Source organism: Pseudomyrmex gracilis, unplaced genomic scaffold, assembly GCF_002006095.1.
Source record: "Pseudomyrmex gracilis isolate BER0280 unplaced genomic scaffold, ASM200609v1 scaffold_135, whole genome shotgun sequence".
NCBI lineage: Eukaryota > Metazoa > Arthropoda > Insecta > Hymenoptera > Formicidae > Pseudomyrmex > Pseudomyrmex gracilis.
Window position 1 is genome coordinate 174,707 of NW_018020719.1, and position 16,032 is coordinate 190,738.

The following is a 16,032-nucleotide window of genomic DNA, read 5'->3' on the forward strand; positions in this document are numbered from 1 at the left end:
ATATTCTAATCAGTATATATTCTTATCAATATTACTATTTAGAGGATTTTCCTCTTAAAATAAGAAACTCTTCTTGGCGCCTATTTTAGTATAAAATATACTTAAAGTAAGTGGGATATCCTCAAAACAAGAATACAATTTTTTCGGTGTATATAACTATCGACGTCAGATTCAATTTAACTGTCACATCGCGCAAAGAGTCAGATGTACAACAACGTATTTCGTCTATTTGTTCATCGCAAATGAAATCTTTATCTACGTCGATTCAATTTCAATGTTCCGATAAAAAAACAAAATCAATGACGACAGATAAAAGTCGGAGATAGGAGATTGCGTTCTGTTTTGTCCTCGAAAAGCGAAAAGTCGCTCGCTGCTATATATGTTCAAAATTCACGTGTTTTTTTTTTTTCCACACAGGATTTGACGCGGGACACATTTGTGCGCGCTCGCGCGTGTTTCCCTGTTTCCGTATGCCGCTTTGGTTCCACCTGCCGTTTCCGGCTTCCTCTCGCGCCCCTTTTATTCCCTTTCCCGGGACTCCCCCGGTTCTCCCCTTCCGATGAGAATTAGACGTCGCGCGACGACGACGCGCCTCTCACCTCGGACGTGGTGCGCGGAACGCATTCCGGATTTGCAGGCTCGTTTGCGTTTTCAAACGCAACTTTTACCCGTGAAAGACATAAGGACAACACTATAGAACGCGCTATAGAACCACACCTTGCTCGAACGAACAATGCTCGCGAGAAACGATTATAAACTTCGAGCGGAAGCGAAGAAACCATCGGATCTCGATCGCTCCGACGTAGCAGCGACGGCGACGTTCTTCGACACCTCTCGCTCGCGTGTGTAATCGTAAAATTGAAACAACAAAAAAAAAAAAAAAACAAAAGCGAGGATTAACGATTAAGCGGAATCGAAGCGTGGAAGATGATGCGGCAACATCTGGTTATTACGGTTTTCTTCGGCTTCTCGCGAGAGAAGGTGAACGAACCGATCCAAACAATTCTCCTCATCTTTTTTTTTCTCTCTCTCTCTCCTTCTCTTTCTTTCCTTATCTCCGCTCTTCTCTCGGTATGCGGAAAATTACATGCTTATAGATTTACACCGCATCGCGCGTCGCGAACAATGTGTTTGCAGTCGTTCGGGTGCATAATCGCGGCGCGTTTCGGTATAGCGCCGCGATTAAAAGTTTAAAGCCCGCGGTGGTGGTGATATACGTCTCGTATATCACGTCGTCGTTATATTTGCGCCGTGATATCCGTCTAGCGAATACCGCGCGCGCGATGCAAAACGCGCACGATGCACCGGCCGGCCGGCGACGGCGCCGATGTCCTGAGGATCGATGTAAGGATTTACCGGTGGCTTTTACCGTTACGATATCTCTAACGGGATGCGGGAGAATACGACAGAAGGAACAAGGCAATTTCTCGCGCTATTCCAGATCGAGCGCGCGGAGAGTTTTCAACAGCAGTTTGACTCAACCAAGTTCGCGCGGTGCTCTGCGCGTCAAATCACCGCGCGTCGAACTTACATTTCTTCCTCCTCGCACGAGTGTGAGAAAAATATCTTCTATCTTCCGTAACGCGGACGAATCACGTACAATTAGGTTTTTTGTTGCGCGACGTTTTATTGTACAACATTTTTGTACGCGCGCTCTGTTGCATTTTGTAATTTTTATATTTAAATCAAGAAAATTAAACAGAATTCTGTATATATATATATATATATTATGTTCTCTGACAACACAGTTATAGCAGTTGTCGGTTGCAAACTCGCATGCAAATGTAACGGTGTATAGGTGCGTGTCATGTGTCTGCGCGCGTCGCAGACATTTTCCGAAATACTGTCACGGTGCGCGCTTGCGCGACGCGTGCAAATCGCGAAATGCACCGATTCGTAACGACCTTTGATCACGCAATGACTGTCGAAAATTTTTCTCGCAACGCGGTAGAGAATATTTTTTTCTATATCAGGAAACGCGACGACGGAGAGTCGCGTTGGATCATATTCGTCATATAGTGATTTTTTATCGCGGCCCGGACAATCTCCGAGCGTGTCCGCCGCGCACGCTGAACTCGAAAATCACGGCAAGAAGATTGCGTTACGTAATCGAAAAAAAAAAAAAATTCATATCCGCACGTGCTCTCCGCGGAGAGATAAATGCAAATTAAGAAGGAGTTTATGCGAGTAATAGTTTTGTTTCTTCGAAGGAAACAGAAATAGATTCGACAGTCTTAGGAAACCTTGTTCAAGAAAGGCAACCTTGAAAGAGAGACGAATAAAGTATCTCAAAGTTTTTTATTTTTTTATTTTCATTTTTTACAAAAAAAAAAAAACTGCGATTATTTCGCGATCGATATCGCGCATATGGAATATTTGACGAGTGACACATATTCCGATAATGCCAAATTTTTTTTTTTTGCCGTTTAAGAAAGAAAAACTGATAACGTATGCAAATGTATCATATGCACGGTTTTCAAGATGAGTAATTGTTTCGGTCTTTCGCCGCGTCGCTTATCTCGATAAGGCGCTGCGATAAGCGATAAATAAAATCTCGGAATTTCGATTCCTCTGCGTCGGTATGTAGTTGCGACAAAAATATCGAACGTCGCGCGCAATTGAAATATATATATATATTTAGTTATTGTTTTAACAAATAAATTCAATTAACTTTATCTGCTTTCTCTAATAATAGCAGTCGATAAACTTTAATTTGTTAAGTTAATTTGGAAAAAGAAGAACACATTTTTTCCGAAATACAAAATAAATTCGATAAAACTTTGTTGACAAAAAGCGCGAGATTGCAATGAAAAATATAATTGAACAGAGAATGTTTTTTCGCATAATTAAGGTTTTGCGTGGAAAATCTTGACTAATAGATTGAATTAACAATAAAAAATCGAAGTTTTATTCTCGCGTATGCGTTTATTGAAATATATATATATAATATACACCGCGAAAAATTATATTTTTGTAAGTAGAAGATTTTATACTTAAAAAATCTTCTTAAAGATTTTAGATGATATTCTTCTGAAATTAAGAATATATTTTTTATTTAAGAATATAGTCTTTTTCGATAGTGAGATATATATGTTTTTCTATAGAGGCTTTTTATATTCTTATCAATATTTAGAAGATTTTCCTCTTAAAATAAGAAACTCTTCTTGGCGCCTATTTTAGTATAAAATATACTTAAAGTAAGTGGGATTTTCTCAAAACAAGAATACAATTTTTTCGGTGTACGTGTATATATATATATACACCGAAAAAATGATATTCTTGTAAGTAGAAGATTTTATACTTAAAAAATCTTCTTAAAGATTTTAAATGATATTCTTCCGAAATTATAAGAATATATTCTTTATTGAAAAAAATTAAGGATATATTCTTTATTTAAGAATATATTCTTAATTTAAGAATATAGTCTTTTTCGATAGTGAGATATATATGTTTTTCTATAGAGGCTTTTTATATTCTAATCAGTATATATTCTTATCAATATTCTTATCAGTATATATTCTTATCAATATTTAGAGGATTTTCTTCTTAAAATAAGAAACTCTTCTTGGCGTCTATTTTAGTATAAAATATACTTAAAGTAAGTGGGATATCTCTTTCCTCAAAACAAGAATACAATTTTTTCGGTGTACATATTCCGATAACGACCGATAGAGCAATTTACCGTAACCGTTTATCTAAAGCTTATTTAACGAGATATATATTTATTACGACCATCGTTAACCTTTACGAAATACGTCCGATATTTCTACCCTCTTATCGACCGTAACAGAGCACTTTTGTTGCTTCTTCCGTCAATAATGCCCACAGCTCGGAATAAGAACTGCGCTACTGTAAGAATCCTCCGTTCAGCGTATATATGTCGTATGCAGCGCCGGAAGTTAGACATCGACAACTAGCTACTTATTAGCCGGAAATTTCGTCCGACAACGGGGAGAAAGTGCCGGGCACAAGAGCTCGTCGTCGACAATTTATACGTTCCGTACAAGTGAGAACGATTCACGAATTTATTTAGCTATTACATAGAGCCCTCGTTGCAACGAATTCCAACACACGAGTGCGTGTACGCTTTCATTTTTATTGGATAAATTTGTTGCTGTGTAATAACAAACGTCTTTTCGGACAGATTCGTTATTTGCAGATACTTTTTACTTTTTCTCGCAACGACGAAGTCGCGAAAGACGATTTGATCGCAATTGTTCAATTTTTGACGTCGATTTGTTTCGAAAAACAAAAGCTTCAATTTGAAGGTTTTTTTTCTTTGTACACTTTGTAAATAGATGAAAAATTTAATTGCGTTTCCGTTGCGCGAGACTGTAATTTCTCTATTGTACTCTTTATTATCTCTCGAATGTATAAAGAGCACCTTAAACACACACACACACACACACACGATTGTGAAGCGTACGTTGCGACTCGACTGTTTGTTTCAGAACAAAGCCAAGGGATGGAGAATCAGCAGGTGTGGGTCCGGGACCCCCAGGAGGGTTTCATAATTGGAAAATTCACAGACATGGTGGACGGGGACGCGCTGATTGTCCCGCTCGATCCGAAATATCCGCAGCGCACCTGTCCCCTGGACGAGGTCTATCCCGCCGGCGAATACACCAAAGACGTCGAAGATAATTGTAAGTTTTTTTTTTGTTTCTTCGAGGCAGTTGTTTTTTTTTTTTTTTTTACCGACTGGAAAATAATTCGATCACTTGGAAAAATTAATAAAAAGAATAGATAACGTTAGAACGTAGAATACACGCACGTCACAGCATTTGTGTGTGTTTGAGACTTGTAATTCTCTCCCGAATTGTTACACAGCGTGACGCGAACTCGCCTCTCTCTCCGTTCGGTTTATCGCAGATTAGAATCTCGCGCTCCCCCGTGGTTACGCTCGCTTCTCACGCGACTTTCGCTCTTTTGCAAAAGCACTTTCACTGATTTTTTTCTCCCCCCTCCCCATTTCTCTAAATCGCTGCACACTTGCAGGTGCCCTGATGTACCTAAACGAGGCCACGCTGTTGAACAACATACGCACTCGTTACTTCAAGGACAGAATATATGTGAGTATAATTAGTCGGTGACCGTATAAACAATTGCGTATATATCGGCGGAAGCGAATCGAGTCGCGCTCGCTCTCGTCTTTCGCATCTAAAAAAAAAAAAAAAAAACAATGAAAAATTATTTTTAATTGCTCGCCCATTTAATTGCAGACATACGTCGCTAATATCTTGATAGCCGTAAATCCGTACTGCGAGGTGAAGGATCTCTACTCGCCGCAGACCATCAAGGCTTATCAGGGAAAATCGCTGGGCGAAACGCCACCTCACGTCTTCGCCATCGGTAGCTGAGTTGTTCTTATTTTTCTTTTTTTTCTTTTTTTTTTTCCGTTTCATTGTTTAGTCGCGCTTGATCGCGCACAGATGAGATTGCCAATTTGCACAGTGCTCTTTGCTTAAAAATTTTTCGCAGGCGATAAAGCGTTCAGAGACATGAAAGTGTTGAAACAATCCCAGAGCATTATCGTATCCGGCGAGTCGGGAGCGGGAAAGACCGAGTCGACCAAGTATCTTCTGCGGTATCTCTGCGATCTCTGGGGATCAACAGCCGGGCCGATCGAACAAAAGATTCTCGATGGTGTGTAATAAAATAAAAAAAAAAAAAAAAAAAAAAACAGCAGGGCGCGTAATTTAAATTCATTAAGTATAATTAATTTTTGACGTGAATCGAACGATAACACGTATCGTGCACCGAAAAAATTATTAATTCTCGTAAGTAGAAGATTTTATACTTAAAAAATCTTCTTAAAGATTTTTGAAGATGATATTCTTCTGAAATTAAGAATATATTCCTTATTTAAGAATATATTCTTAATTTAAGACTATAGTCTTTTTCGATAGTGAGATATATATGTTTTTCCATAGAGGCTTTTTATATTCTAATCAGTATATATTCTTATCAATATGATCTTGTCAATATTATCTTATTAATATTATATTTAGAGAATTTTCCTTTTAAAATAAGAAACTCTTCTTGGCGCCTATTTTAGTATAAAATATACTTAAAGTAAGTGGGATATCTCTTCTCAAAACAAGAATACAATTTTTTCGGTGTAAGATAAAAATGATTGGATATATTCTTATCAATATTTAGAGAATTTTCCTTTTAAAATAAGAAACTCTTCTTGGCGCCTATTTTAGTATAAAATATACTTAAAGTAAGTGGGATATCTCTCTCCTTAAAACAAGAATACAATTTTTTCGGTGTAAGATAAAAATGATTGGAGCACTCTGCTCTCACACGCACGCAGAAAATTACATCAATCGATTTACAACGGAGTTTTATGATCGATATTTAACTTTGTATTTTTTTTTTTTTTTTTTTTTTTTTTTTTTTTTTTTTTTTTTTTTTTTATTTGTTTTACTCAGAACCGAATACGTGCATTTTTACGTTTGACTGCGATAATTTTTACACGCGCGATTGGTACAAGTGGTTTTTTTTTTTACCAATTGATTCGTAGCGACTCCGGTGTTGGAAGCGTTCGGCAACGCGAAGACGAAGCGTAATAACAACAGCTCGCGTTTCGGCAAGTTCATGGAGGTACACTTCGACTCCAAGTGCCAGGTGGTCGGCGGTTACATATCCCACTACTTGCTGGAGAAGTCTCGAGTGTGTCTTCAGAGCCCGGACGAGCGGAATTACCACGTGTTTTACATGATGTGCGCCGGCGCGCCGGCCGATCTGCGCGCAAAGCTGGGAATCACCAAACCGGACGACTTTCATTATCTGAGAAACGGTTGCGTTCAGTATTTTTGCACCGCGAGCTCGGAGAAGCGTCTGAACGAGGCGCAAAAAAGCCGCGAGCAGATGCAAAAGGGCAGTCTTCACGATCCGATTTTGGACGACGTCGACGGATTCAACGCCATCGAACAGGCATGCATTAGCGAAATTTCTTTTAAACGTTTTTTATTAAACTTTGTTAATTTTTTGTTTTTGTTTTAATTTCTTTCTTTTTTTTTTTTTGCACCAAAAAAAGGCGTTCACTCGACTCGGTTTAACGGATGTCGAACGTATGGAAATCTATACGATGGTCGCGGCTGTGCTTCATCTCGGCAATATCACGTTCGAAGATAATCCCGAAGACACCAAGGGCGGTTGCAGGATAACGTCCGGTTCGGAAAAAGCGGTAATAATATCCGCGAAATTGTTGGGAGTGGATCCCGAGGAATTGCGACAAGCTCTGGTCTCGAAGGTGATGCAGACCAGTCGCGGTGGCATCAAAGGAACAGTCATTATGTGAGTTTAATCGGCGCGAGAGATTTCTTTATTTTTTTTTTTTTCTTTTTTTCTCTCTTCGCCATTTCTTCACTTTTAGCAAATTGCTACAATTTTCTTATTTACAATACAATTTGGAACAACTTTTTTTTTTTCACACTTTATATACGTATTGAAATAATTCCGATCGGTTTTTATCGATTGATTTTTTTTTTTTCGAATGTCAGGGTGCCTTTGAAAGTTTACGAAGCCAGTAACGCGAGAGACGCTTTGGTCAAGGCCATTTATAGCAAACTTTTCGATTACATTGTCGCGCGAATAAACAAAAGTATACCTTTCAAAGCGTCAAGTTACTACATCGGCGTGTTGGATATTGCCGGATTTGGTGAGCAAATAATAATCGTTTAATTTGTGTAAATTTATTGAAATACACATATATATATGTAAATAATACAAGTTTTCTTTGTAATTTTTACAGAGTATTTCCAAGTAAACAGTTTCGAACAATTTTGCATAAACTATTGCAACGAGAAACTGCAGCAATTTTTCAACGAGCGAATTTTGAAGTACGAGCAGGAACTTTACGCTCGTGAGTCCTTGGACGTTCCGAAAATCTCTTACGTCGACAATCAGGATTGCATAGGTACGTAAACACAAAGTTGACAAAATTGTAAAAAAATAAAGACGTTTAGTTTTCGAGATTAAAAATCAAAAACATTTGTATAATTGTTGCGCAAAATTTTTCTACATTATTTAATTTTTAATGTATAAGATAATAAAAACGATATTTCGAATTAATTAGTTTTAACATAAATAAATTGCGTTCAATGCGCAATTAAGCGTTTCGATCTTCTTTGTGGAAAGTAAAAAGTGTTATCGCGAATCATTCGCCAACTTTCAGATTTAATCGAGTCAAAAAATACGGGTATCTTCAGCTTATTGGACGAAGAGTCGAAACTGCCGACTCACAGTTTTGCGCATTTCACCAATGAGGTTCACCGCGTCTGGAACGGTCACTTCCGCATCACTTTACCGCGTACGTCACGACTGAAGGCTCATCGAGAATTACGAGACGACGAGGGCTTCGTGATTCGCCATTATGCCGGCGGTGTTTGCTATCAAACGGTAAAATAGCCGATTGAAGTTATAAATGTACAAAAGGACGTTCGCGTAAACGCGCACTCGAAAGAAGCCACGATTACAAATCTCTCTCCTTTCCGGTATTAGGCGCAATTCTCTTTTATATACGTAAAAGTTTAAAAACTTTTGCGTTTGTTTTGTTTTTTTTTCAAATCGACGAATGAGAGTAGAACAATTCGAACCGGTTGCAGAAAATGTTATGCGGTAAATGTTATCAAATTAGTATTCCAAATGTTTCGACTTTATTGATTTATTTAATCACATTATCAGTAGAATTCTCTGTGCGCAAGACGATAGAAAGAATTCAGTGAGTGTACGAATAGAAAGTTGTAAAAAATTACAGAACGACTAGTATTAAAAAATACAATATAAAATAATATTAAAAAATAAAAATATTAAAAAATAAAAATAATATTAAAAAATGTAAAAATTGCAAAGAATAGAATAGAGAAAAGTAACGAAAATTAACTAACATTACAAGAAAAAGTACAAAAAAATACAAGAAACAGTAATAACTTAAATCAAGGAGATTTCAGGTTCGACTTCTGGCCGAGGTGTTTTTTTTTTTCGCAATATTTTAAAATCAGTTAGGAGAGGGGGGGGGGTAAATTGGGATTTCTCATATACGTACTGCAAATATAGCATTTTTTCTTGTATAAATTTACGAATTGAAATTTTACTTCAAAAAAACTCACGTGTAAAATTTACACGTGAACGTAATAAAATACGTACATATATATATATATATATATATATACACATATATATACGTACATATATATATATATATATATGTACGTATTTTATTGCGGAAATATATATTTCCGCAACAAACGCCCAGCGTAAGGCTCTCATAACGTTTATATATTTCGCGATTAAAAACAATATCGTATTTATAAAACTGTTATCAATATATATAAGTTTTTAATGTTGTCACTACGAGAGAATCGTTAAAGAAGAGAAACTCAAGTCAAAAGGGTAATAAACAAAGATAATCTAAAATATTTATTGATAGCTCTCTGTGTGAGATATATTCCAAGAAAAATTAATTGACTTGTTTTAGAATCGGTAAGTAGATATATTGTCTAGAAGTGTCTTGTGCATTATATTAATACCATTACAATGTAATTTAATGTGTAACACATCTCGGAAGTTTTAATTTTTTGAAATAATTAGATTCTAAATCAATGTAATCTTTTTGTGTTCAACTTTATGTTCTTATCATTGAATTCCATCTATTACGTATACAGAAAATTCCACCGACGATAACATAAAATCAATAAAAAAAACGAAATTAATTTCAAAAACGGAATTAATTAATTTTTGATGAAATTTTGCAACCAGTTTCGAATTTACGATATTCATCAATTGCTCCTTTCCGCTCATCGATTTTACGTTTTTATTCGGGAGAAATTTTTTTTTTATTTCTGTATAAAAATTTTCATATCTATTTATATCTTCTTGCCAGAACCAGTTTATCGAAAAGAACAACGACGCGCTGCACGCTTCTCTGGAAGCGCTTATTCAGGAAAGCGGTAACAAATTTCTCAGAACGCAGTTCGCTAATCATTCCTTGCAGAAGGGAAAGCTCAGCTTCATCAGCGTTGGCAGTAAATTCAAGACGCAGCTTGGCGAACTAATGGACAAATTGAAAAGCAACGTAAGAATATATAAATTTTATTTCTCTCCTTTGAAAACTTGAAAAGTTTTTTAAAAAAAATTCTTCTGTTTTTTCTTTTATGTTAAATATTTTATTTTCAGGGAACAAATTTCATTAGGTGCATCAAGCCGAATAGCGAAATGGTGGCGCACCACTTCGACGGAAACAGCATCATGAACCAGCTACGTTGCTCGGGAATGACATCGGTTTTAGAACTGATGGAACACGGTTATCCGAGCCGGGTGCCGTTTCACGAGCTCTACAACATGTACAAGTCCTACTTGCCCCCGGAACTTGCTAGGCTGGATCCCAGATTTTTCTGCGAGGCGCTGCTGCACAGTCTGAAGCTGAACAAGAAAGACTTCAAGTTCGGTATCACGCGGGTCTTCTTCAAATCGGGCAAGTTCGCGGAATTCGATCGCATCATGAAGTCCGATCCGGAAAATCTGCGCAAACTAGTCGCCAACGTGAAAAAGTGGTTGCTGAAGTCGCGCTGGAACAAGTTGCAATTCTGCGCGCTGTCGGTAATCAAATTGAAGAACAAGATCATATATCGGCGGCAGCATCTGATCGTGTTGCAGAAGACGGCGAGGATGTACATTGCGAAGAAGCAGCATCGACCGCGAATACGCGGCATCGTGCAGATCAAGAATCTGTGGAAGCAGCTGGCGCAAATGGAGGAGACCGCAACCCAGCTGAAAAATCGGGAGAAATCGACGCGGGATCTGAAGAGACTCGACGATGACGTGAGGACAGCCATACACAAGATCAAGAACAATCCGAGGATCGCGCAGACGGAGATAGACGGTCTCTACACGTCTCTGGTTAATCAAGTGAACAAGCAAATGGACGCACTTCAAGACATGGTGAAGCAACAGAAGATCGCCGAGGAACAAGAAAAACTGAAGAAGATTCAGCAGGAGCTCGAATTAGAAAATAAACGAAATAAAGAAGAAGAACTTAAAAAACGAGAGGAGGAAGAAAACAGAAAGAAAAAAGTGGAAATAGAAGCCAGAAGAAAGATGGAAGAAGAACAAAGGAGGAAACAGGAGGAGGAGGATCAGAAACATGCAAAAATTCTTCAAGTTTGTTGAACTTGTAATCTTTATCTATTTAATGTGTGTGTGTGTGTGTGTGCGCGCGCGCGCGCGAACACAAAGCTTATAACATACAATGATAAATACAGTAGTTTCGGTGCGCAGATGTCACTACGTTCTGACACTCCTCAGAGCTAATCGTAAAAAGATAATTTTCATCTTTTTTTTTGTGCAGCTCAAGTGTGCCTTGGGCTGCGCAAAGAAAAACAAGTAAATCTCTTTATACCATTGTTAACTGACAACTACGTTAAGTGACAACTGCGTGGGCATTACTGTAACAAGCGAAAATATTGTTTATATTTAGTTCTTAGATTCCTAATATATAATAATATGAGCTTTGCAGGACATACAATTTGCATTATTTATAGTTGAAAATTATTTTATATTTTATTTTACACTTTCTTTATTTGACAATTGTGATTTAAAGGCTCAATGGGAGAAGGAGGATATGGAGAAGGAGGCCAAGGAAGCTCGATATCGAGAAATGAAGGAACAAGAAAGAAGGGATCACGAGCTGGCGGTCAGACTTGCTCAAGAATCGAACGGACAAGTGGAGGATTCTCCGCCGCCTATTCGAAGGTAAAAATTGAGATAAAAAAAAAACTTGATTTTCTATAGTTAATAATTTGCTATTTGTTAATTAATACAATTATACAAGTATGTACAATATGTGCGCATTAGATTTTTATAACAAAATTATTTATTAGAAAAATACTCTAAAAAAATTAACTGGATAATATCTCGTATTCGATATATATATATATATATATATATATATATATATATATATATATACATATATCGAGCCTTTAAATGACAGGTGTCAAATAAAGAAAGTTTAATAAAATATAAAATAATTTTATATATATATATATATATCGAATACTACTATATATAATTGGTAAAACTTATAATTTATCTATAAAACTACATATTAAAACTATATATACTACATATAAGTATACACAATTGTATATCGCGTATCGGAAATTTATCTCTTATCGCAATTCTATTAGCAACATGATACACATACTGAATAACTCCTCGGTAGTTCTTGTTATCGCGTTGCATTGTGTTAGACTGAAGTAAGAAATATTTTATTGTGTTTTAAAACGCAGCAGCTATGACACGCGAGTTTCCACGAACAACAACCGATTATTAAGGTATTGTATTTAATTATTCGAGTTTCTTGCACGAAAAAAACAAACTAGTCGCTCAAGAGAAATATTTCTTTCCTTCTCGAACGAAACAATAACATTCCTTGTATCCCATATGTGTGGTATTTCGCATTAACGAACTGATTCTTCAGTAAATTGTTTGTTACTGTTATACGTATTTGATTGATTTATATCAAATGTATTTATTGAAGAATTTGTCACATGCGTGAGACACGTAACATATTGTCAACGCGTCTTTGTGTATTATTTATTAACACAGCAAAACCTTCAACTCTAGAAAATTTCCAGGTGTTTGTTTTTTTTTTTACTTCTCACCTGCATGATTCACGTTAATTTCAGCTTTTTGTTTTTAAACTTCCTGATAGAGACTAACGCTTGTTAGAGCACCTTGTAAAAATATTATCTTGCGCATTAGAAATCATATTTTTATTAATCATATTTTTATTAATCGATGTAGATCGGAACAAGTGCGCAATCAGCAGGCGGCTATAAGCAACAAAAAGTACGACTTGTCCAAGTGGAAGTACTCGGAGCTGCGAGACGCAATCAATACGTCCTGCGACATTGAGTTACTGGAGGTATAATGTGTGCATACATATGCGCTTAGATTAGATAAATGTCCCAGCAAACACGAAATGCAACTGCTACATAACGTGGGAGTAACGTATAATGCAATCAGTTGTTATACCTGATTTATATTGGGATTATATAATTTTCTCTTATTTATGCAATATAACTCTGTAATGAAATAATTTATATAATCCGTTACTTAGTAGCGACAATAAGATAACAATAATGTATATGTAATGTAACACATGTTACATGACAAATTTTATGTCTGCGTAATGTGACAATTTATACAGGGTGTCCGGAAAATCGCTGCCAATATTTCGGGAAGTGATTGGGAATCTAAAAAGAACCCAGTAAAAAATTTTCCATGTATAAAATTGTATGGACATATTCGGTATATAAATTTGCATAATTAGATATAATAAGTTTAATTTGTGCACAAGTATATATGATTATATATCAAAAATTTTTTTAAAATATAGTAAAAATATAGTTTTATATAATTTTTTTGTATCTAACATGATACTAATAGAGTTATTTTGTAATTTAATATGGAATATCTCTGAAGCCATTCTCTTAAAAAAAGAAATTTTCCGTGTATAAAATTGTATGGACATATTCGGCATATAAATTTGCACAATTAGATATAATTATTTTAATTTGCGTATAAGTATATATGAACAATTTTTTACCGGGTAGGGAAAAAAGTTACATAAACATAGGTCATAGAAAATAAAGTCGTTTCCGAGTTATAACCACTTTTATATTAAAAAATCGTAATTTTTTTCATAATCAATTAATTTTTTTATTGTGTTTTAACATAAATCCCAGTTATATACCATTTTGGTTAATCTATATAATTGTTATATAACCTTTCAGTTACTACTGCAACAGTAATTTAACATTTTAGTAACATGTTATAGTGTCAGATTATATATATGTATAACTGCAATTTGATATGAATGGGAAATTACAACTAACGTGAATGTTGTAACGAACACGTTATATTACTTGTTACTTTCCCCGTTTCATTATGGCAATGTTACGTTTCATGTATCTGTGTTTGCCAAAGTAATTTTCTTGATTGTAAAGTTACGTTTATACACCTTTTGCAGGCCTGCCGTCACGAGTTTCATCGTAGACTCAAAGTTTATCACGCCTGGAAAGCGAGAAATCGTAGGAGAACCACCATGGACGAAAATGAAAGAGCCCCAAAATCCATCATGGAGGAAGGTTAATAATTATACTGAGATCTCCATCTAACAACAATTATATTGAATAATAATCAATATCCCTTTAACTCTGAAATGCTTACTTTTTTCTAATCTATTTTAACTCTTCGTGAACGGACTTCAAAAAAGAGAAATTAAAACAAACAATAAAAACACAATATTGATTATTTGCAGAGATATTTGATTTTAAAGTCACGTGGGTTTTACAGACTCAGTCTGTCCAACTAGTAGAGCTAGTTGACTAGTAAATAATCAATATTTGTTTTAATTGAAAGTTTGAACGATTCTGCGTCGATTTAAAAAAAAAATTGAAAAATCTAGTATCTTTGAAGATATTAAGCGTTTAAAAAAAAAAAACTAATTTTTACTAGAAACACCGGTTTGAAATTTTTGAGTGGATCTGAAAGAATCAGTCTGTCCGCGAAAGGTCTGTACTCTCTTGAAATAAAAAAATTGTACAAGTAAATACAAAAAATTATGATTAAAATAATAACATATCTAGGAAGAAAGAAGCATTAATTAACGAATATTTGTTTTATGATGTATATGTTTTTTTTTAAATTAAGCGAGAGATGCTGTTATTTGTTTGCAGCCGCAAAAACACCGAGAGCACCGCTCAAGCAACAGATAGTTGAGTCGTCGCAGAGATACTTCCGAATTCCTTTCGTCCGTTCTTCCGCGGCGGGTCAGGATAACACACACGGGGGCAGTAAAAGAGGATGGTGGTATGCACACTTCGACGGGCAGTATGTGGCACGGCAGATGGAACTTCATCCCGACAAGCCGCCGATACTTCTCGTAGCCGGTAAATATGCTCCTGCGAGCATCTTCTTCTAATTGCGATTGCGTGCGTGTTGTTCAACGAAAAATCGTTTCAGGTATCGACGATATGCAGATGTGCGAGTTGAGTCTGGATGAGACCGGATTAACGAGAAAACGAGGCGCCGAGGTTCTCGAGCATGAATTCAATCGCGAATGGGAAAAGTACGGTGGTAAACCGTACGTGCCGCCGTGCGACCGCAAGAAGTGAAAACTTCCTCGTGATCGCAGAGGAAGTTTTCCGATATATTTACGCATTTTATTGTAGTTTCGTCCGAATATCGTTTGCATATCGCAACGATAGTCCCGCGCCTTGCAAAAGATGTGCCTTGTGCATTGCTGCACGAATTTGCACGTATTTCTGTAATTCGTCCACGTTGTAGCTACGTAGAAACTTTTTATTGATATATATACATATATACAGGGTGTCCGACAATTAGTGTAAAATCTCTCGTAGGCAGGTAGAAGGAGTAAAACTGAGTCGAAAAGTCCTGAACCATTTTTTTCTATTACATATAATAAAGGAGTTATTATCGAACAAATCAAGCCAATCAGCGCCGACCTTTAGCCGGGTGGACGTCAGTGAGCCGCGCGCGGAGCGCTCACGCATAAGAGACGCGTGGTTCACTGACGTGCGTTGGGCTAAAGGTCGGCGCTAATTGGCGCTTGATTTGTTCAATAATAACTCCTTTATTATATGTAATAGAAAAAAATGGTTCATGACTTTTCGACTCAGTTTTACTTCTTTTACCTGCCTACGAGAGATTTTACACTAATTGTCGGACACCCTGTATATTGATATTTATATATACCATATGCGTATATATATAACAATTTGCCGAAAAAGAGAGTCCTATTTTTCTAGAATCTGGTTTCTAGCGATTCCAGCGGTTGTCAATCAGTATTCCCTAAAGCGTTGAATAACAGTAATAATAATAATAATAATAATAAAACGAAGGCTATCAGAGAAGTCCGGAAAGAAACGTGTACGCGAAATATAATATGTTACGTAGTGAATATATTTTGCATCTCGAAGTAGTTATAACATATTC

The 16,032-nt window shown here is 36.3% G+C and overlaps 1 protein-coding gene across 4 annotated transcripts in view; it reads left to right on the top strand.

Moving 5' to 3' along the window:
- The window catches only part of LOC109856805 (myosin heavy chain 95F), a 20,056-nt gene extending 4,614 nt beyond the window's left edge, over window positions 1-15,442 (top strand). Inside the window, exons 1-18 of one of the 4 annotated variants that reach the window (XM_020432474.1) lie at window positions 3,886-4,006; window positions 4,452-4,646; window positions 4,999-5,072; window positions 5,223-5,352; window positions 5,482-5,646; window positions 6,530-6,942; window positions 7,046-7,305; window positions 7,512-7,669; window positions 7,763-7,927; window positions 8,186-8,409; window positions 9,893-10,084; window positions 10,186-11,169; window positions 11,609-11,760; window positions 12,300-12,344; window positions 12,817-12,937; window positions 14,045-14,162; window positions 14,754-14,966; window positions 15,040-15,442. In XM_020432474.1, the coding sequence (XP_020288063.1) occupies window positions 4,466-4,646; window positions 4,999-5,072; window positions 5,223-5,352; window positions 5,482-5,646; window positions 6,530-6,942; window positions 7,046-7,305; window positions 7,512-7,669; window positions 7,763-7,927; window positions 8,186-8,409; window positions 9,893-10,084; window positions 10,186-11,169; window positions 11,609-11,760; window positions 12,300-12,344; window positions 12,817-12,937; window positions 14,045-14,162; window positions 14,754-14,966; window positions 15,040-15,191 (3,747 nt within the window). In that variant the 5' untranslated portion in view covers window positions 3,886-4,006; window positions 4,452-4,465 and the 3' untranslated portion in view covers window positions 15,192-15,442. Of the gene's footprint in view, window positions 1-3,885; window positions 4,007-4,451; window positions 4,647-4,998; window positions 5,073-5,222; window positions 5,353-5,481; window positions 5,647-6,529; window positions 6,943-7,045; window positions 7,306-7,511; window positions 7,670-7,762; window positions 7,928-8,185; window positions 8,410-9,892; window positions 10,085-10,185; window positions 11,170-11,608; window positions 11,761-12,299; window positions 12,345-12,816; window positions 12,938-14,044; window positions 14,163-14,753; window positions 14,967-15,039 lie in introns of those variants that run through there. The other 3 variants (XM_020432473.1, XM_020432475.1, XM_020432476.1) reach the window with 3 other exon arrangements.
- The last annotated feature ends 590 nt before the right edge of the window (window positions 15,443-16,032 follow it).